At 46.8% G+C, this 22,576-nt stretch overlaps 1 protein-coding gene across 4 annotated transcripts in view; it reads right to left on the bottom strand.

Moving 5' to 3' along the window:
- Positions 1-21,887, bottom strand: part of TFAP2C (transcription factor AP-2 gamma) — a 35,432-nt gene extending 13,545 nt beyond the window's left edge. Inside the window, exons 1-4 of one of the 4 annotated variants that reach the window (XM_053394318.1) lie at positions 21,723-21,887; positions 6,410-6,886; positions 4,144-4,195; positions 1,518-1,740 (exon numbers count right to left, since the gene is read on the bottom strand). In XM_053394318.1, the coding sequence (XP_053250293.1) occupies positions 1,518-1,740; positions 4,144-4,195; positions 6,410-6,886; positions 21,723-21,752 (782 nt within the window). In that variant the 5' untranslated portion in view covers positions 21,753-21,887. Of the gene's footprint in view, positions 1-1,517; positions 1,741-4,143; positions 4,196-6,409; positions 6,887-10,652; positions 10,758-12,454; positions 12,732-21,722 lie in introns of those variants that run through there. The other 3 variants (XM_053394317.1, XM_053394321.1, XM_053394320.1) reach the window with 3 other exon arrangements.
- Positions 21,888-22,576: the final 689 nt, after the last annotated feature.

Here is a 22,576-nt window from a genome sequence, read left to right as displayed (position 1 = left end):
TGCAGTTCTGTTGTGTTGCGCGGGGGTGGGGGGGGAGAGGAATCGAGGGCGGGGGGGTCAGAATGGAAAAACAAGCTTTGACCTACTTTTTAATGCTCCATCACATAAACATCAGAAAGCAAGATCAAAAAGAAAGGAAGCGGGGGGGGGGAGAATACGCTTTGCCTTTGCATTTACACTATCAAAGATCATTACGCTTACGGCAGGCGTAATGAAAATTGAACCTTTTACAAGCATGGAGCATCAAGTTGAGCATTTGTTGCGGCACAAGCATAGATATATTAACCAAGATTGCAATCCCAGCCCAGGCCTTCGAAATCAGGAGTACCATTTGAGAAGGAGGAATATTGGGGAGGGTGGGTCTGAGCTGGATTCACCAGCACACCCCTTTGGTGTTTCAAACCACATGCTTTTGATTATTCCTCAAGGACGCCAATAGCTCTGGTTCTTTTTAGAAAGTAACCACAACAGATGCTCTTAAAACACTCTGTGTGTGTGCTTTAACCTATCCAAGAACCTTGCTCAGAAGATCTCTCCTCTCTCTATCCAAGTTAGAATTCATGATCTTGGGCAAGGGAGGGTCCAGTCTTTAGATAACAATATGTGTTAGTTCAAAATGCAGTAAGCCAGGCATAGGCAAACTCAGTCCTCCAGATGTTTTGGGACTACAACTCCCATCATCCCTAGCTAACAGGACCAGTGGTCAGGGATGATGGGAATTGTAGTCTCAAAACATCTGGAGGGCCGAGTTTGCCTATGCCTACAGTAAGCCAACTCTAACTGCATTGGAGACCCCCTTGCTTGTTCCACTGAGCAGGAGCCCTGGACATCTTTCCAACAAAGTTCTGCTGCCCTGATGATCCCCCTAGGGGTTGCCAGCTTATTGATCTGTCTCTGCAGCTGTGCCTTTAACAGCAGCTTGGTGCACAGACATTAGAAGGGAGCATGGCTCACTTTGCTTCACCCGCCTGTGACTTGCTATTAAAGACACATGGGTGTAGGCACATATCTATGTGTGTGAGAAGTTTGGCCAGTTGGCATCCTTAACAGCACACTGGAAATTGTACCCTTGGGTTGAAAGGTGGGAGAGGAATCAGCCGATTATTAATTTATGTGAACGCCATTTAAACACTCTGGTACACAGGCGGCCGAGTGAGTAAGAAAACCTGAAAATAATGGGTGCAAGATTCTCTTTTTGTAGACTGAGAAGCAACGTGTCATATTAACAGGAAAAAGAGAACTTGTTTCTAGACTTGTTATAACACTTTTCATTTCTGGAAATGCAAGGGGTGCTAAAGAGAAAGAAGAGCGTGAACACAGAGCTTGGAAATAAACCGCATTAGGATGCAGCGTTTGGATTTCACTCTCTCTCCCTGCGCAAAATTGTTGAGACACAAAAATGGTATTTACATGCCGTTTGGCTTAAGAGGTGGTATGAGAAGCTCTAGTCACTGGAATAGTTTTGACGGGGCGGGGGGGGAGGAGAGAAGAGGGGGGTGGAAATCACAGCCTCCTACCTTCGAAGAACCCCTCCCAGCAACGAAGCGTTGAGACATTCCGGAGGAGAGAGCCTTCTCTGAACCTCTGCTACTGTCACTTTGTATTTAGACGTCGAACTGAGAAGAGAAAGCCGCCCAGGAACAGAGCAGAATACTTCGTTGGGGTTGATCACGACGCCGATAAGTCCATCCTTCTGGCAAGGGAGACCTAATGCATTGTTTTTCGTTAGTGAAATAGGACCTAGGGGAACCAAGATATACAGGGGGGAAAAGAGGATGGTGTGTTTTCCCCCCACTTTGGGGTTTTCCTTTAGGGAAGTCTAAATCACTTAACATTTAATAGATCTATTAGACGTCATAAATCCACTGTATTTTATTAACCCATTAAGATGCATTTCCCAATGGGGTTCTCATGAAACTTTTAACTGCAAACTATACAGTAAGAAAGTGAAAAATGTAGAAGACCATCCACATTTCATGCACTCCTACTAAGATTATTTAATGATAAAAGAGCATATATATGCATGCTTAACTGCTTTTCCAGTTTGCAGCAATGCAGCCTATTTTTCTCTGGCAGAAATGCTCAGTTTTATTGTTGCTATAAAATGCAAGCTTCATTTAACTAAAGGAAGTTTCCTTTTTCTGAAACCTGAAATGGCACTGGGGGGCTGCATGCCCTACTCGACAGGGGAAAATCCTCTGAACAGCTGTTCCGTCTTTAACAACAAAGAACCGTAAGGTGGGAGAACATCAACCTTGAATCTGCCCCTCACCTGGATAGCAGACTGAGCAAGCATAAAGGGCACCGTATTTCCCACTATCATGAGATCATTGCATTTATTTAACTTACAGTAATAATTTTTCATATCTACATTTGCATATTTGATGCAAATCTATATCCTCTTTTTTAGTTATGCATTTCCTGCTTCTTTGCGTGGGGAGGGGGGATTTGTAAACAGCCGCCATAAATGCACAGTTGCATTGCAGGAATTGTAGTAAAGTAAGCAAGTCAGTAGAACTTATCTTATGTGTGCCTGAGAAACAGTCATGTTTTGCCAAATCAAAGGCCGGTGTCCCCTCCCCCCTCCCCCCCCATAATATATGGACCAGGAAACGGTTTAACAATCAGGCCCAATACTCTTATTTATCAAAAGAGGAAGATTATCAAGAGGCATGAAGCTGACAGCAAAAAATAAATTAAAAAATACTTCTGCCGTGAGCTAATTCTCAGATCGGCACAGTTTACAGCAAAAAAACATTTCTGCTTTTTCTCAGTCACATTTTTCCTTTCCAAGTCACCCTGAGGTTTTTCAGGAAAAGCTCTCCTTTGATTATTATTTTTAAACAAAGTAAAAGGGGAGGAAGGGACAGAGAACAAGATTCAAGGAGTTCATCTACCCTGGTATCCCCCACATCAGTCCATCCCCCCCCAAAAAAAATGCCACCAATGAAAACTTTTCACTGTGGATAAATCCTAAAGCCCATGCATTTAGAAGCAATAGGGCAGCAAGATTAACCCATTCCTCCCTGCTTACAAAGCCTGAAGGCAATTTCACTTTTCTCCCTCCATGCCTGCCTGTACCTATCTGTGTATTTGCCTGCATCTTTCAACAGTGATCTCCCCTCCACCCAGGCCATTAATAAAAGTAGTGACAAGTCTTCCCTTTCTAATAAGGAAAGGAAAGCAACATGGGCAAACTCCTAGATGCAGGAGAGAATAAAGACCTTGCTTCAAAACAGTGGCATTCCCTGGTTAATTTGACAACAGGCAAAAGCTCTTAGCCTTTTCTCCAGCCTGTAATACTTGGGATCCACATCTACTCTTCCCCGGATTAGATCAATAGAACATTTCTTCCCGCCACCCAATCAGCTTTTGACAATTCTTCATTAATTCACCTGCCTTGCCAAACACTCCTGCTTCGCTTCCAAAGACCATATGAATAAGGAACCAAAAATTCAAAAGTATCTGCAATAGCCTTAGATTTTTGCCTTACACACTCAGGGATAGAAGCTCGTTCATTTCAGAGACTCTTGACATAATCATACTGTATTCTGCACAGTGCAAAACCATAACTTGGTAATAATCTCAAGAGGGGAAGCAATCGCTTTCCCATACAATAGAATATTGAGGCTTAAAAAGCAACAGTTCACCCATGTGAATGTTGCATCAGGATTTTTTTTTTCTGGTATGGCAAGTACAGTTATTTGCTGTTCCTGGGGAAATTACAGCTCAGACTAGTTTTTAAAGTTTCCACAAGAAAATTTAATAACCCATTTTATTCGTCCCAAATTCCACATCCTGGATTTTTTTTTAACAGCCTTTAAAAGCATCTGTATGTAAACAAATGCACACTCCAGTCAAACCCACAACCTACTTACTTTGGAGTAAATGGGTTACAGTATATGGAATACAGCCTCTGGCACACATGCTAGCTCATGCAGAGAACTGGAAAGGAATAGGGGAGCTCTATTTTTCATTTACAGAAACTTCGTTTTTTAAAAAAGAAAAAAGCTACACAGAAGAAAATCTTTTTTCCAAAACAATCTACCACTATGAAACTAGCCTTTATCGGTTAGAAATTCTTATCTTTTTAAAAAGAAGACAAGAGGGGGAAAACGAACAGGAGAATGCAGATTTACTGACCTTTTCTAATGACTGTCTGGTCATGCATTAATAAATGCTGATCTTCCACATGCTGGAGAGAGAATGTGAAATTTTTAGAACACGATTGTGGAATAAAGAAAATACACCCCACCTTCTCTTCCCCCCCCCACTACACGAAATGCACATACACAATGCTATTTTCCTCCAAATGGCTATGAACATACGGATTAACTTTAAGGCTAAACCCTAAACATATTAATTGCAAGAAGAGCCTTTTATTCCAATAGGATGCCCACGTAGTGACCAGAGACCAACAATCAGGTGTACAGTCTTCTCTTAAGAATGCATAGAGGCACCAGCCCTACTGAAATCAGTGGCGCTTTATTTTCATGCAAGTCAGTGTGTGCAGCCCATTTCTGATGCTACCTCAGAATTCAGTCCCATTAAGTTAGCTTATTTCTTAGAGGGTATTTGCGCACATTTAGGACTGCAGCTGCATGCACTTAACTGCACACCGATTTCACCAGGACTTCAGCACGACTAGTAAGAGATAAATTTCACCCAAGGCTTTTAAGGATTGCAGTGTGCACAAGACATGAAACTGCTGTTCTGCTGCCCTAATTTGGCTTCCGAAATGGGGACCATTATAAAGTTTTTGTGGACCGATTACCTTCTCTTCAGTCTGGAGGAAAAAGATGTTGGACAAAGAGCAAGGAGAGCCACGCCATACCGTTAAATTATTAAAGGACACCTGACATACATTTAAAGCACATGACTTCCCCCAAAGAATCTTGGGAAGTGTGGTTTGCCCCTCACACCGCTACACATTCCTAGCACCCTCAACAAACCACAGCTCCCAGGACTCTTCGGGGGAAGACATGGGCTTAAAATGTACATTGGGTGCCCTTTAAATGCATGGAGTGGATCTGTCCAGGGTTTGTTCTGCAAATTAGTAAATGGATCTAGCTTCTTGATGAGCAAAATGGTGGGTCTACAGGGCCCCCCCCCCAAAAAAGAGCCTATTCTGTATGGTCTATTCATAGTGGTGATATTCTGCAGATTTTGGAACACGGTGCAAGGAATGGAACTTTTAAGTGACTGGTTTTAATCTGTAAGACACTGCAGTGACCTCTCTCTGAGCTTTAGGAACACCTGGTCAATAATGCAGAAATGCATTATTGCAACGGTTTTGTATAACGACCAAGGATGCAATCCTGTGTGTGCGTAGCTGGGAGGAAGTCCCATTGAACCCAATGGATCTTACTTCCGAGCAGGCAGGCATAGGGCTGCTCTGTAAGAGAATGAAGGAGGGACTCTCCAAATCTCTCCTCGCAGTGAACTCACAAAGCCAGTCACAACTCAGCAATGCAGGGATAATTCTGACCTAACTCAAAAGGCAAATTATTGAAATAGATGTGAAGTGCTTTGAACTAGGGTCAGGAGTGGCTGTGGTCCTCTAGATGCTGTTGGACTACAATTCCCATCATCCCTGACCACTGGCCATATTGGCGGGGGCTGGTGGGAGTTCGAGTCAATTAACAAGTTCTCAATTCCTCAATTAGGGGGCTAAAACCCTGTTCACATAACCAACCGAGTACATCATCATTATCACTGAAGCACTATGGATCCCGACCATTTATGGAACAAGGGACAGGGCACATGATTCTACTCCATGCAAGACTGCCGTTTGCCTCATTGTGGTGTGGAGATGACTGGACTACAGCCAGCATGGTCAATGGTCAGGGAAGTTAGGAGCTCAGCAAAATCTGGAGGGCCACAGATTCCCCCAACCCTGACCTGGAAAGGTTCAGATCCCTGTTCAGCCACAATGCTCATGAAGTGATGTTGGGTCAGTCACTATCTTTCAGCCTAACCTACCTCACAGTCTTGTTGTGAGGAGAAACTGAGGGAGGGGCATGCATGCTGCCTTGAGCTCTTTCAAGGAAAGTCAGGTATAAATGAAAAGCATAAAGGAAAATCAGCCCTTAAATTTCCCACATTTGATTTACTGATGCTCACATGCCAGGTGTTTGCTTTTCTGTTGGGCTTCATGGAAGATAGGAAGCTGCCTCAACACAGAGTCAGGACATTGGTCCATCTAGCTCAGTATTGTCTACAATGATGGGTAGCAACTCTGGGGTTCCTGACGGTATTTTCTCCCAACCCTAATTTGGAGGCACTGGGGACGGAACAGTCCCTTCCTTTAAACAAGACTCCCTTTGTCAAGGCAACCAAAACTTTTCTTCTAGGCTACAGGGCACCCAGAACTGCAGGGACACCATTTATCACTTTCGCCAATCTTTACCTGCACCTCTTCCATCTGGTGGGCCATTTCATGCAGTCCTAGGTTCTCTGCCAAGCTGGAAGCATCGAGACCGTGGCCGTGAGGCAGGAGCAGCTCAGATCGCCTGTAGGTTTCCCTTCTCACCCCAGCAGAGCCGCTTTCCAGAGCCGGGAGATGGGGCACCAAACCAGACCGAGCGTGGTGGGACAAGCTGGAGTGGTCCTGGCTGGTCTGGCGGCTGGGCCAACTGGTTTGCTGCTGGCTGGGGGGAGGCGGCGGCTGGTGGAGCGGGTTGATGGAGAAAGGATCGCCCAGGTGAGAGTAAGGATCACTGGACTGGGAGTAAGGCAGAGGCTGGTACGGGGGCGGGAAGTAAGGGGGCTGGAAATCAGAGGCCCCCGAGTGGGAAAGGGGGGGTGCCGGACTGTACAAGTGCTGGCTGACGGCCGAGAGGTGGGGCAGTCTGGGGTTCCCATTGCTGCTGCTGTCGTGACGGTCCTGTAGAAAGAAAGATGCTGTGTCAGTTCAAGGCATCGTAGGGTCTGGACTGGGTGGGGGGAGCAAAAAGGAGGAAGTTTATTTCTATAAAAGAGGTACCAGCCTGAAAGGAGGATATTTGGAGAGGGAGAGGTCACTGGTAGCCCCACTCAAGGAGCCAACAGCACATTTGCATCCCAATATCTAAGGGAAATATCAGGAAGCAAGGTCCACTGTAAATCAACAAGTCTTAGTGGTGCATTCTGTCTTTCAGAGCAAGGTAGCATTGCAAGTTAGGCTGCAATGTTACACTTACCTGGCATCAGTGGATCTTACTCCTGAGTAGACATGCATAGGGTTGTGCTTGCAGGCTTCAGTTTATTATTATTTACTTGGCACACAAGGATTTGTAGTCATAGTCCTCCAAATGACCCATTTGAAGTAACAAAGTTACAATGAAACTCTCTGGATGAGTCTAAAATATCCTCTCTGCCCCCCCCCACACCTTTTTAAAATAACTTAACTTTGAAGCAAGCAGTCTGAAGACTGCAATCTAACCCTGAATGAGGTAGGGGGGAAATTATATACTAGCACCTGATGGACCAAAATTAAATTTTATCTGAGGACTGCAGCCTCACTCACCCACTGAAAGTTCAAATGATCTTATTTTCAGCAAATGCGTTTGGGACCAGTTTGGTTTTTAGGAACCTCCTGCCTCATTCATAAATACAAATACTTTTTAAGTCAACACACTAATTTAATTTAAGTTCAGTTTCAATTCGATGGAGATATAGGGGAAAGAAAGGAAGGTAGGAGAGTAAAGCCAAGTCACCCTGAAATCCTTAATGTGCGCTCCAAACCTACAACTTGTTTACTCAAAAGTAAGTGCCACAGAGCACATGGACTCCCAAAGTCTACATAGGACTGCACTTTGGGCTTCCTGCCATAGGGCTGGGAGGCTTTTTGCATATACTTAAAACCAAAGTGCATGTGCTTGAACGAAAAACCCATTTATGTCAATGGATCTTACTTCCAGAGAAAATTTGTTTAGTACTGTAAATTTTGAGTTTGCTTTTTATTTAATTTGCTTAGATTGGGGGGGGGGGTAATCAATTTGTTCAATACTGTGGAAAGAAGGAAATTTCCCCCATTTATTATAAAGAAAGATGTACTCTCCTTACTACCTAAAAAGCCCAGAATTGAAATTTGGTGATTTACAAGTTTTATGTCGACTGTATTAGTGTTCCCCTCCTTAAAAATAAACAAATGCTTGCCTTCACGTTGTCTTAAAGTACAAATCCACTGTCTTGGGAAATGTCTTACAACACTCCTATGCCCATCACAGAGTTAATTTAAAAAATACCCCCCTCCCGTGGCCATTGAAAAGTTAATATAACTCACTGCCCAGGGCGCCTGTTAAGGAGGGAGAGAGCAGAGTATTAAAATCTGCCGAAAACAAAACAGCTACCTTTCCAGTACTGATTTCTTTAAAAAGCAAACATGTAATCTTGAAACCCCTGAATCATTTAGCAAAAAAAAAAAAATTTATCCTGGACCTCAACGCAGCATTAATCAATGAATGAATGAAATTAACTTTTCGACAAAAACACCAAGCAATTTAAAGCATGTCTAAACCACACTGATAAGCCTGGGGTTTTTAAAAGCCGCTTCTCCCTCCACGCTCGTTAAACTAACAGGGGCGGGTTAATCAGAAGAGAATGGAGATCCCGACCGGGACCCTGCGGGAAGGGAAGCGGGGGCGGCAGCGGCTTCTGGAAGGAGCCAGAGACGCTGCGGTGTGACCAATGGACCAGAGGAAGGAGGGAGACGCTGCCATCTTCAAAGGCAGAAATAGAATGACTTTGGGGGGGAGGGAGGGGAGGAGAGATTAAAGGATAACCTGACGGTGCCATCGTTTATTTCATATTTATTATTTATTTTTATTTTTATTATTTTCATGACCCTATGCACATTTCTCTGGGCGTTCAACAAAACCTGATCCCAGGGAAATCAATAGGTCAGACTGCCGAGAAATAATCTGTACCCGCTCAGAGTTTTCTTTGCTTTTTCCTCTCTCACCTATCGCAGGCACCCAAAACAGACGCGAAAAGCAACGCTTAGCAAAGACTTGAGGTCTAGAACGCGCGCTCAGGATTTCACATATATCGGTAAGCCAAAGCGCACTTGGGATGACTTTTAGATGCTGGATTTCACCGAAGCCTTCAGGAAGGAAGCGAACGCGGACCTCATTTCAAGAGGGAGAGAAAGTTGCACACCTCATCTTCCAGATATCTATCCAGGCGCCCTGCCATTTCCTTAGGGCAAATCTTGGGCATGTCCACTCAGAAGTCAGCCCCGCTTAAATCCACGGGACTGAGCCCCAGGGTCAGTGTGTATAGGATTGCAACTCCGGCTGCGCTCCTTTGCACTCTTTACCACTGCACGCAGAGTAGGGCGAGAGGGATTTACTTCCAAGTAAACATGCCAGAGGCTCGCACTGCCCGTTGACCCTATGTGGGACTCGCTCCGAAGCGAAAAGTGCATTTTAAAAGAGGCGCAGCTCCACGAGATGATCAGGGGATCAGTTCAAATCCCTGGGATCTCCCTCCCGCAACAAAGACTGCAGAAGCCCGCCTCCCCGAGAAAAGGCCATTTCGGATTGGGATGCGGACTTTGCAGTAACTGGCCTGCGGATAAACAGTCCTAACGTGGCCTTTAAACTCCCCCAACTTAATCTCAAACCGTGGCCTCCTTGATTCCAAATCCACCGTCCCCCTGTGCACCAATCAGCCAGAAGGAAGGCCTCGCTGCACACGGGACTTACTCCCGAGTAAAGCTGTTTAGGCTCTTGCTGCAAAGGTTCTGTGCACACTTTAATTGGAAAAGCCAAGCAGCCTCGTCGATTGCTGTGGGGCAGAGGTGTTAAAGAGGAGCAGGCTACTGGGAGTCCCTTAAAACACCCAAACAAATTCCACCTACATGAGCGCCTTGTGGATCGCACCTTTTCCTGCAGCCTTCTGCATCATCGCTGGGAGGAAAGGCCTGAATTCCCAGTGCAATACAGTTCGCGCTCCGATCCTAAATGGGTTTACACGAAATGTTTACATGAAAAGCGGGTGGGGGAAGGAGATAGTCTCTCCTAATCTATCGCAGCCCTACGTGGAATGTAAGAGGGGGCAATCCCAAAAGGGCTTTTTTAAAAAGAAAAAGCGCTCTCCTTATTCTGGATTAATTAATCCGAATTAACTGCAACCCGAGCTCCTCACAAGGCTTTGAGAGGATCAGAACACACCAGTTTCCAGCCATAGAATTGCAAAGTTGGAAGGGCTCGCAAGGGTCATCTAGTCCAACCCCCTTACGCACCCCCCCCCCTTGCAGTTGGGACAAGGCCCTTGGCTAGAAAGTGGGGCGGAGTAATTTAACCACGCGAAAAGTGACTTTAGGCACCAGCCCGTTGTCCTCCCCCCTTAACATTTTTGAGGGTTCTTTTTGCAGGGTGGATAAGAGCAATGTGCAAAGCTTCTCCGGTTGAACTTCTGCCCGCCGCGCACAGATTTAAAGGGGAAGGAGCCCTGCCAGAGTTCCCAGCAAACCCTCCGGGCAGCCATCCTCGAAGTATAACTCGGCTGCGTGGGCATCCATCTCTTTTTCTCTCTGCGCCGCCCCCGGAGGAAAAGGAACCGGGCCAAGCTGCTTTTCCCAGAGGGCACGGGCGCCACTTCGATGCCAAGACCGCCGACTTCCTGCCATCCCCTCCCGGGGCCTCTGTCTCTCTCCTCCTGCCTACCTCGCTGCCTCCCCGCATGGCAAAAGAAGGAGCGAGCGGCCTCCCTTCCGCGCTGGGCAGAACCCGTCCGACAGGCTGGAGCGCTTGCCTAGCCGAGGGAAGATCTCCGGCGCTCGCTCGCTCTTCCCTCCTTCAGCCCCCCTCCCCCGGCCGTGGGCGGACTTCCGACGGGGCGCGCACGCACGCACCTCGGCCGAAAAAGCGTGCGGAAGTTTGCACTGATTTTCACCTCGGGGAGGAAAAAAAACTGCGAGCAGGAGCAGCTCGGAGGGGATTAAGCGTTTCCGCTGCTTCCTGAACGCCGCGCCGTCGGAGCACAAAAGGGGGAAATCACTGCTCAGTGTTTTCTGGGAGGGCAGATCTACCCTGTCCTGAAGTTTTGGGGAGACCAGGGACTTCTTTCTGCTCAAACAGGGGTACACGCAGAGGTGTCTACTCAGAAGAAAGCCCCACGACTTCCAGGGGACTCACTTCCAGGATAGGACCACTACCGTCGGAAAATGAAGGTTTTGGAAGGGGGGGTCGCCCACCACTCAGTTTTAGAATTATCTAAAATGCTATTTCAGCCTGAGCGCAGCGCGACTGCCAGGCTTTAAGGGCGCACCGAACCGCAGCCGCTTAGGATACCGTCTCCACTTTGCGCGCTCTTGGAACGAATTCCAGACGCTGCGCAAACGCGGCTTTCCACGCTCTGGACCTCGACCATGCTGTGCGTTTTTATTGCTGGGGGTGCAACGCACAAGAAAAATGTCCCTCAGGGACTCATTTGAGTTCTCCAACTACTGTATACTTGAAGGAACCGTTTCTCTCGGGGGAAATCCCGCTAGCTTCAGTAGGACTACTCTAGAGTAAGCGGGAATTGGGGTTTTTAAACACACACACAAACGAAAAAATATTGGGTGGTTTTTAGGAAGATACTAGGCATAATCCTACTGAATTCAGTCGTGCTGCTTAGGTACTACCGAGAAAGTCTACCACTAGGACAGTAGCCACATCCTCCAAAGCGGAGAGGGGAGGTGCCAATCACGTCCCCCCCCAGGCAGCTTCTCCGCTCTTCGCCAGCTTTGATGACCTTGGTTGCAACATCTTTTTTATTATATGCATATACAAAAGAGAGAAAGAGGATTGTTCGGAGGTTCTTGCTATTTTAACACACAATTCAAGGTCCGGGACTATTAAGTTGCGAGTTCGGAACGGTCCAGAGAGCAGAAAGCAGCCAAACACTGCCATCCTATTGCGCAAATTCCACGTAAAAATGCTTGGGGTTCATTATCTCATTAGGGGACAAACACCTTAGTCGGCTCCCGCAGCAAAGCTGACTCACTCCATGCAAACTTGCATCTCATCTTAACTTGATCCAAGCACCAATTTTAAGTTTTAGAGTGCCCCATTATATAATGTCTTGTTGCACACCCTGCCCCGCACAAGAGGGTTTTCTTTGAATTCAAAGTCAGAATGCAATAAAGGCACCCAAGGCATTAAACTGTAGTTCGATCAATTAATTCTACAACTTATGCCTCAACAGGACTAGCGCCTTATTTTCCTTTATGAGCAAATCAAGCCCCACCGATTTTCAATTATTTGCTGCCTGGCCAGAGTGCCTAAGCGGCCACTTTTTGTTCGAAATAAACTCTCTCTAAATCCCTTGTTTCCATCCTCACATCTTTAAAGGCTCCAATCCAAGCACCCCCATTCCACCGGCGGATGCGCCTACCGCCTGCCCCTTTTGTTTCCCGTCCAAGAAAAGAAAGCCCCAGCCAAACCACTGAGGACTAGCCCCGTGCACAGCCCTAAGCTCTCACCTCACAGTCCTCTTCGTACTTGACATTGTCTGCTAGTTTCCACAACATGGCGTCCAGTATCCCCCAAAAATTAAAATATAAACCAGAGAGGGCAAAAAATAAAAATAAAACAAAAGGGCGTCCCAGCCCAAAAGTCGTTAATCCAGCAACTGCGGGGGGGAAGAGCAGCTCTTCCCCGCCACCTTCAAAGGGCTGTTTTAATGGACAGGCATATAGGCAGACTAGGGGAGAGAACTTCACTTCCCGGGAAGTAAGTGACTGAGCCTCTTTTCACCGGCTCCCCTTAATGGCAATCTCATTAGCATAGCTCCTCCCCAGGGACGGCCCGGGACGCGGGGGCTTCCCCTGACAGGCGGCGCCAAGCTAGCCAATAGCGAAGGAGCCGCAAGCCGCTTCTCGGCAAGCCGCGCCCCCCTTGCGCTCTCGGCTTTGGAGCGTCTCCAAGGCGCACACACGCGCGCCTGGGAAAGCGCCAGGCTGCCCAAAGGCGCACACGCATGGCTAGCAACGGGGCGGGGAAAGGGCCAAATGTCTACCCAGGGCGCGCGCACGCAAACGACGGGGAGCGCTGCAAGCTGCCATGCACGTTTGGAGCTGGAGCCGAGACGCGGAAGGGTCTCCAAAATATTGTTTTATTTAAAAAAATTATAAGGCCAAGAAAAAAAGTTAACCCTTCTTTGGCCAGAAGAGGATGCTGGCAGCACAGCAAGCCAACCACCGGATGGAAAGAGTTGGAAACTGGGAAGCATTAAAAGGAGAGAGAGAGCGAGCGAGCGAGCAAGCAAGCAAACGGAGAACAAGAAAACCGAGCCAGCAATAGCCCCCCGGCTGCCTGCCTGCCTCCCCCCCCCAAAGGGAGAAAGGGGAGTTTGCTCTGGGTCACAGAAGAGAAGCTAACATAGGTGTTAATAGTTCCCAGAATACACGGCTAGATGAGAAACCACAAAGGGAATTGATGTGGGTCGTTCGCCTGCTCTCTGCGAAGCCATCCGCTCCTTTTTTTAAAGGCCTTGCGCACAGCGCGCTACTTTTAAGTCTAGTTTTGATGTTCTTCGTGTTTTAATCTCGAAACCCATAAACTAGGGCAATACCCTTCCATCAGGCCGGCTTCTCACCACAATTTAGCTGCCGGTGTTTTGCTCAAGAACATCTTACGTCTGATAAGCTGTCCCTTAGGGAACCAGGAAAGCTTGGATCGCCACTTGACGATATTTTGGTTGGTCTAATTAAAGGCATTACCCGCTTTTGAATTTCAACCACCACCGCCACCCAGAGACGGCTGCCTTTACTTTTTATAGTTTGCGAGTGGCTCACATTTTACCGCCGAAGTTAAGAGCCGTATTGCAGCCTGATCCTATGGAAAGCTAGGTCGCCGTAACCAATTTTGCTGGGCCCCTATGATCGTGCGCGCTTGTTACAATATAATCCCATGAGTGCTTACTCGGAAGTAAGTGACACTCTGTTCAGCGGGGCTCGCGCCTAGATAAATACTCAAAGGCTTGCAGCCTTAGGCTTTTGCCACAAACACAACAAGGGATTTTTGCGGTACGTTAAAGACAGATTTATTATGTCATGAGATTTTTTCCCCCTCCCTGGGCAAGAAACGACTGTCATTATTTGGGACCTGGCCCAATTGAGACAGGAGCAACTGTTCACGATTCCTGGGTCTTTCTTACAAATATGCCCACGGTCTGGATTATCAGCCCGCGGACATCAAACGGGACTATTGCCTTGATCCTAAACTCATTGACTAGGAAAGAAAAGGGCAGCGTTTCTGGCTCAGAAGACTGCAAATCTTATCCACGTTTACACAAGAGTAAGGCGCACTAAATCCCGGGGAAGGCCTTTGTTTGTAAAGAAATAGAATCCTAGCAATGGTGGTAAACCGGTTTGCAAAAATTCTATTCGGCAGCCCTGCTGTAGCAAACGTAGAACAGTACCTTGTGGCGCACCGCGCACACTTCCAATGGCTAGAGCCCACTTTCACAACAGATCTGCTAGTCCTTCAAGGTGCCACCACACTCCCTTTTGTTTTTCGTTGACTCGAAGCGCGGGGTTTTCTTTCTCCAACTGATTTTTGTACAAGCCTGGGCGGATGCTAAGAGCTCGCCCTACGGTAGAACTAATCTCCGGCAAGTGGCCTTAACGGCAGCCTCCTGTGTTTGCAGCGTGGGTTGATTAGATGGAGAAATCTCGACTTAGCATAATAATAAATATTAACAATTTAAGCTTGCGAACGAACAAAAGCATCCTTTGTGCTTAACGCCCTTCCCCTAATGCACCGCGGAATTCCTGAGATGGGGACAGTTACAAAAAGGGAAAGATACTGACAAGATTAACAGTTTTTTAAAACAAAAAATTGCATAAATGGCTCGCACTAACCTACGATAATGCCAGGCTCACCATTGTGCCTACAATCTGCGCAGATAAAATCCAATCACACTCTTAAGAGCGATGACATGAATGGAATAGACTCTCTAAGTAGAACTTTGAAAGTTACCTGCGCTCTCTGCAGTAGAGTATAAAACAGGGTCTTGTGTCATCTATATCCGAACACATTTATTATGGCTGAGTATACAATCCTCTTGGATCTTAGCCTCCCTTAACAAACCCTAAAACACCTCTCTCGTTCTGCATGCACATCTTTCTTTTTAAGGGATTTGCTAAAGCAAAAGGGTTGAGCGCGCCTTTTTAGAGACAAATAAGCTTTCCATCAAAGGTGTTATTTATTGTCCTGAATTTGTATTCCTCACTAGAGTCTGGAAGCGCGCGGGTCTGCAGCGCAGTCCTAGCCATGTCTGCTCACGTGTAAATGGGGATTTCTCTCAGGTAAACGGAGTTGGGATGGCAGCCCAGCGATATAGCGAAAGGCAAACTACACTGCAAAGATACTGGAAACACAAATCTAAATCCACGAAAGCTTATGCCACAATACGTATGCAACTTTTTAAAGGCGCCACTAGACGGCTGTTTTTAACTGCTTCGTTACTTTTTAAACTACAAATAAAATCGTACGCCACCTTTTCTGCACTGACTGACGTTCCCGGTGTTTTACAGAATATGAAGTTAATATTCATGGGCTTTCTCTCAAATAATAGGCTGGTCCCTGTCTCCATTGCGCTGAAGGAAAACCTCCTTTATCTCAATGGAGGTTTCCATAAAATGTGTTCAGGGGGCACGTGTTAGCTTCCTTTCTCCATTCATCCACTTTCGTTCCAAACAAGGTATGAACAGGTTGTCAGCTGGACAGGACTGTGCCCCACATGCAATTCTAACCATAACGTGCTTCCTTGGAAGTCAAATGCTACAGAAATCAGGGAACTCACTTAGGTACCAGCTAAAATAGCTACGATCCAACTACATTTACACTTAACTCCATTTCAATCAAGTTCCATACGCCGGAAACTCAAGCATTGACCTCCGATTTGGATTTTCCTCTCCGGGATTTTATAAGCTTTTTATGGCGTGGTCCACGAAGTTAATGGGGCATCTAAGCGATTTACAGCGCATGTTTGCTCAGAAATGGGCCCCACTTTAGTCCAACGGGGCTTGCTCACAAGGAAGTGTGCATAACGATCGCACATCCTTTCGGATTAAATAATTTTTTAAAAAGTATTTAAAGTGTTTAATTTGGCGTCTGGAGGATGAAACACACTTTTTGTAAACAAGGGATGGTGTTGTTTTAAAAAGGCGATCAGTTTTCTCCTCTGTTCAGTCGCGCTCCTGTATCTACAACTCAGCCTTCTTGACAGGAAAGGGAGGCGGGTAACCCACTCGCCCCCGTTACCTGCGGGTAAAGCGACTGAATTCAGTAAGATTTAATTCTGAGCAGACCTGGCAGACATGCATAGGATTGCAGCATTCTGACCTAAGCAGTTATCCTCATTCATTCCACACACACACCCCTTCAGCTTTTTGGACTTAACGTGGAGAGGGGAAATTTAAAGAGCTCTTTCCAAGTATTTAAGTGCTATGTAGTGGAATCGTCCTGGATTTCTCTGACCTGGGCGAGGGGGGGGGGAGTGCTTAAGGTGCCACACTAAATAACACTCCTTAGACCTTTTATTGAAAACTTCCCCTTTAGAATAAAACTGATCGATTTATATTGTTCAGCTGTGCCTTTTTCTTCTCTTGGGATCCCTCAAATGGTACGCGGAAGTGGTCCAGTCGAAAGGCACGCTGTTCAAGTGAGCCTGCGATCTAGCTCATAGCTCCCCCTGCCCTTCCAGCTTTGAAACTGACCAGGTGAAGATTCCCAGAGCGATGTCACTGACCAGGTAAGGAAAAGGAGGTCGGGGTGAGGGGGAGGCGGAGAGAAGAGCTAATCACAGCATGATTCTCCCCAGCCCTGTTATCTGTCAATCTGGCACGCAGGTGCTGAATCCTAGCAGTGACAGGGGCCCAGCAAGGGCAAAATAATCCTCGTTTAACCGTAAAAAAGGTGAAGCTCACTCAGCTCCTACGTCTCTCAGGCAGTTGGCGTCATTAAGGCTAGGCATCTCAGCAAGAAAGACACAGGTAGTCTTAAAACCCCCTCAGAAGTGACACGCCATCACCACCACCATCCTCTTAAGATACATTTATTTTGATCTCCTGCAAAACAGTCTAAATGTGAGAATGGGGGACTCCTAAAGGTTGTAATTTAAGTAGAACCAAATTAGGGGTGCCAGTTGGCTTCTCTTTTTAAGGGGTGCTCCAAATTCAGGGCACCTTTGATCGAGTATCAATCCTTGCTGACATTTCAAAACTGAGCAGGGTTATAGTTCGACCCTATTTAAAAACAAAAACCAGAATTATGTTGCAGCTCCCAAGCACGTTTACTAGGGAGTAAGTCCCAGTGCACACAGTGGCATTTACTTCAGAGTAAGCACGCGCAGGAGGCATTCTTGCAGTGCTATCCTATACATGTCTGGCCCCACTGAGCTCAGTGAGGTTTATCCCCAAACAAGTGTTCATAGGACTGCAGCCAGGCTGCAATCCTAACCCCACTTAAAGGTAAAGGTAAAGGGACCCCTGACCCCCTGACCATTAGGTCCAGTCGTGACCGACTCTGGGGTTGCGGCGCTCATCTCGCTTTATTGGCCGAGGGAGCCGGCATACAGCTTCCAGGTCATGTGGCCAGCATGACTATGCCGCTTCTGGCGAACCAGAGCAGCGCACGGAAACGCCGTTTACCTTCCCGCCGGAGCAGTACCTATTTATCTACTTGCACTTTGACATGCTTTCGAACTGCTAGGTTGGCAGGAGCAGGGACCGAGCAACGGGAGCTCACCCCGTCATGGGGCAAGTCCCACTGAAGTCAATAGGACTTACTTCTGAATAGTGGTGGTTAGGATTGTGCTGTGGTTTCCTTTGAAAGGTTGAAGGAGAATTCCTCACCTTTTGAAAACTCCCAACTTGAATTGAGTCCCACTCGTTTCAAATGAAATCGCCAAAGACTGGGAATCTCTGTATGCTTACTAAGCAGTAAGATACCCATTGAAAGTATGGTGCAAACTTTTGTGGGCTTGCGTGTGAAAATGGTGACTATTGTCTGTTTTTGCCAGAAGAGACAGAATGTATTTGAAGAAAAAGCAAAGATATCATTCAGTAGCTAATTCGTTTCAAATTAAAATCAATGGCGCTTGCTTCCTTGTAAGTGCAGTTAGGCTCAGAGTCCGATATGCTGTTTTTAAATTGACATGAAGGTGAAGCAGAAATGTGTTAAAACAAATGCCTCTATAACCTGTGAAGTTATAAAGTGGTTTCAGGAAATTCAACTATCATTATTAATTGTAAATCAAATTCTAAGTCATCTCAATCCTACATTCAGAAGTAAACTCCACTGTGCCCAATTTCTCCCAAATCAGTGTGCATGTAATTCCATTTTAGGAGTGCAAGCCTACGCTTCTCTACTTGGAAGAAAGCCCCATTGAATTCAGTGGGTCTTCTTACCAGGTAAGTAATCTTAGGGCTGCCCCCTTCAGCTCTTAAGTACATCCATTCAGAAATAACCCACACTTCTTTCAATAGAACCTTCATATGGGTGTGGTACAGGCAAAAGCAAGTTCATTTTTTAAAATAAATCAAGTAAACTTTTCAAGATGAGAACCTAAGGAAATGGGATCTTTTGGTCAGAATTTAAAACATGTCCCCCAAAACTCAACCACCTGAATTTGCAGACCCTGCCTACACAACTGGAGAGGGTGGGGAGAGAGGGAGAGAGACATAATATCCGCGGAAAAGAATTGAGAACCAGTTTTACGTTTACACAACAACTCCCACTGTTTTTAAAACTTTGGACCACCGGCTGCCTTTTCTATACCTTCTCCGGCAGGTTTGAAGATCTCGACCCCACCCAAAGTACCTATTTCCTTTCACTACTCGCTTGGCTCTTTTCCAGCACAACCCCACCATCACCCCAAATTAAATTATCCAACTTGTTCTAAATGTATCAGCGACGAGTGATTGAATTAATGCTGGCGTTCTTTCTCCCATTCATTCCCAAATTCAAGAGTTAAACGTTAACGTTTCAGCTCTAAAGAGATGGTAAGTACATATAGGAGTTGCCTTAATCAGAGACATCTCCTGCGTGCTATGGGACTGGGGCATCCTCAATATATTTATAGCTCCGTCGCAACTAATCCCATTAATTATGATAAACAAAGAAACTAAAGCACTATGCAAATAGGGGGGGGGCAGAGAGATTCTTAGTAACAAAGTGGATGTTGGATATGTATTCAAGATAAAGCCTGCAATTTTAAGCACACTGAAGTCCCATGGAACATATTTACACCAGTTAAAAGCCTCTGACAGTGCAAAAATTCTAGCATATTTTAAAAGCATCTGTCACAGTCATTTTTTTTTAAAATGTTGCTGTAATTATGCTGAAGTATAATTAATATGAAGATGTATCTTTTTACACTAAGGGATTTGTGCTTTTGGCATGCAAATATAGGCCGATGTGCAATGCATACCTCTATACATGTCTACTCATAAGTAATCCCCACTGAGGTCAATGGATCTGGCTGCAATGGTAAGCAAGCCTGGGGTTGTAGGCTTAATTGCATACAGTCGCACAATGAGTTGGCCAGATAGAGACGCTCCTGTGGAATAATTCTCAAGTTCAGGGAGGGATGGGTTAATGTTCTCCCCTTTCTAAGTGATATGCTTGGAAATTTTATGCCCATTGAACTAAAGGATTCAACATGGACGAGTTGATAAATTAGAGGATAATTCTTGGGCGGAAGGAGGACAATCGCTTTTTGAAAACCCACGATGGATTTGAGGGTGAAACCGATATTTTGGGTGTGTGTGTGAATTAATGTCAATAGTAACTGGGAGGTTCCCAATTCAAGGGAGATGCTCCTCAGTTGCAACAGGTGACTGACCATGTGCTTGAAAGAGGCGTTCCAAACGCCATTGCCATTTTCCTGCCCTATAGAAAGAATTGGGGATTCCCAACCAAAAATACTGCGGGCAAAGGAATCTCTTAATGGTTACCTCCCTGACGAAGATATTTGTTTGGTTCAAAAGCTTAGCTAGTCTCCTTGCTCCAGTTATCACAAAATGCCCATCTTTAGGGTTTCTGAACGAGCCGGCTCCTGATACGCAGAGCTCGTAATACATACAGCCTGCTCGCCCCCGTATTCATTCAGAATTAAGGCTGCAACCCTAACCCCCACCTACCTGGGAGTAAGCCCCACCGACATCAGTGGGCCTTACTTCCGAGTAGGCATGGTTAGACTTGCACCAGCGGAATTGCTCTAGTGCCCAGCATTGCAACAGGAGTCGCTTCTCCCCACCTGCCTCAGGACAAATTTCAGACACTGAAACACCGAGCTTCAGGCTGGCGCAAGAAACGCAGGAGCAGGGCCGAGGGCTGGGGAGGGGGAAAGTGGCGCACCCCCTCCCTACTCGCTCTGAATGTTAATTCTCTATCGATTGCAGGAAGCACTGAAATCATTTTGTAGAACAAGCCTCGAAATAGCTAGACTGGAGGAACGGATTTCCTTCTGGGAAAAGATCGAATGGGTTCAGACACTGGAAATCGAATGATACATCGAATTCCAGAAGAACATTGCTAATTCCAGACAAACCTTCCTTTTGCTGTCTCTGCAGAGGCTTTCCGAGGCGCGCATGGTTTTTAACTTCGGTGGTTTCTTAAGAAGAGTCTTGGGGTCACCTTAAAGACTAGCCACTTTATAGCATAAGCTTTCCTGGACCAGTCAAATGAAGTGGTCTACACGTCTTTTCAGAAGTTGCGCTTGTCCAGGATAAAGTATGCGTACACGCATTCCTCCCCAACTCTAGCGGGATGGCCCTGTTACAGCGCAATCCTAGCCGTGTCCACTCCGAAGTAAGCCTTATTGAATTCAACGGGGCTTACTCCCAAGTAACTGAGGTTAGGGCTGCGGCCTTGCAGTTTGTTGCAGCAAAACCAGAAGAAAAAGTCTTGTGGCACCTTTAAAAACTAACAAATGTATTATGAACCAGTAAAGCTTGTGTCACAATCAACGTGTTACTCTTTTAAGATAGCTCAGCCGCTCCGGCCCATCCACAATTCTATGGAACCGGAGACTTTTGGCTTCGGGCCGATCTGAGCTGTCATTCTGCAGCGTGGCTGAGCGAGTTGAGGGCACCGCAGAGAACGTGGCGCCCCCTGCCCCTAAAGAAGAGGGCTTGCAGGCAGGAATGCAAAGAGGCTTAAGGCTGCAACCCTGGGCAGGCTTACTTGGGAGTAAATCCAGTTGAACTCAAGCGACGGCTTTTTTTACGCGCGTTTACTCCGAGTCAGTTAGAACAACACTCCGAGTCGCGCGCGCACCGGATCGGGCGATGCCTGAGTACCATAAGACTTGCTCCCGGGTAATGGTGTGCAAGGATTGCAGCTTTCCGTGAAAGTTAGTCCTCTCCCTGCTTTTTCTCAATGCGGTGCGATGCTAAGAATATATATGTGGGCGCATTGTTAAACACCAGGCTGTTCAAAGCGAAATGGACCAAACTTTCTCCCACGTGCGCGAGAAGTTCCTCGGAAAGCCACGAGGTTCTCCGCCTTGAGAAAGAAATTCCTCAAACCCCTTTCCCTTCCCCTACACAGCCCGAGCTCTTCTGTGGAACCTCCGAGGAACTTCCAACCTGTGGAAGGCTCAGAGCTCCAGGAACCGAACAAGACCATTCATCATCCCCGACCGACTCCTACATTCTGAGCCACCAGCCAAACCCCGCACCGCCTCCATAACTTGCAAAGATCCTGGGGGGAGGAAAAAAAGCAAAGAAGGCGACTTACTTGCCAGTCGATCCTCCCTAGCAGAGACATGAGCCACCCGGTGGGGCTTTGAGCAGGAACCGACGGCAGGGGGGGCGGGGGGACTGAAACCCCACGCAGCTGCCTTTTCAACTGGAGTCCCAGCCAAAGCGCTTCACCTGGGCGCACGGCTAGGCTGAACTAGGCGCCTGCGCAGATACCTGCTCGTCTACTCTCTCTCTCGCTCGCTCTGTCAATCCCTCTCTCGCCCCCCCCCTTTAAGCAGGAGCATTCCTCGTTTTTCCTGCTAGCTCTGATTCCTTCTGGTTTCAACTCCTGGGTAATCATCTGGCAGCCTCGTGGCGAGCTGATGGATATCTACCTGGGCTGCCCTGTCTCCCCTCTTTGAATTTAAAAACGCAGGTGGGGGGGGGCAAGAAGAAAATAATAAGGCATCCGCGGAGTTGTCAAGTTTAGCCAGGGGTGCCAACTTGAATAAAACATGGGGGCAGGTAAGCCCCACCCTACATAACTTGGCGCACACACTATTTGAATGGGAATTCGCCTCAACTTTGGGGGGTGGGTCAAATATTTTATTGGGACCTCGGCCCCTAGGAGGTGGCTCCTATGTAATCCGGGCTGATGTCTAACAGGCAGAAGTTCTGGAGGTAGGGCTCAGACATGCGGGAAAGTGGTGGGGTAAGCCCACCTGCTAAATTTCTGCCTCCCGCTGCGTCTCCAGCCCAGATCAATTTGTGACCTGCGACGTTTTCACCATATTTGAACAGAATGTTCAGTTAGAAGCGCCTTTCTCCCCTTCTTCTCCTTCACTTCTTCTCCTTCACTCCTTCACTTTAACCCGCTGGGTGTTGCAGGCAGCATAGCCGCCAGAAGTT

Source organism: Podarcis raffonei, chromosome 6 (genome assembly GCF_027172205.1).
Source record: "Podarcis raffonei isolate rPodRaf1 chromosome 6, rPodRaf1.pri, whole genome shotgun sequence".
Lineage (NCBI taxonomy): Eukaryota > Metazoa > Chordata > Lepidosauria > Squamata > Lacertidae > Podarcis > Podarcis raffonei.
The sequence above is the reverse complement of the archived record's forward strand: the minus strand, read 5'-3'. Positions and strand labels throughout refer to the sequence as shown.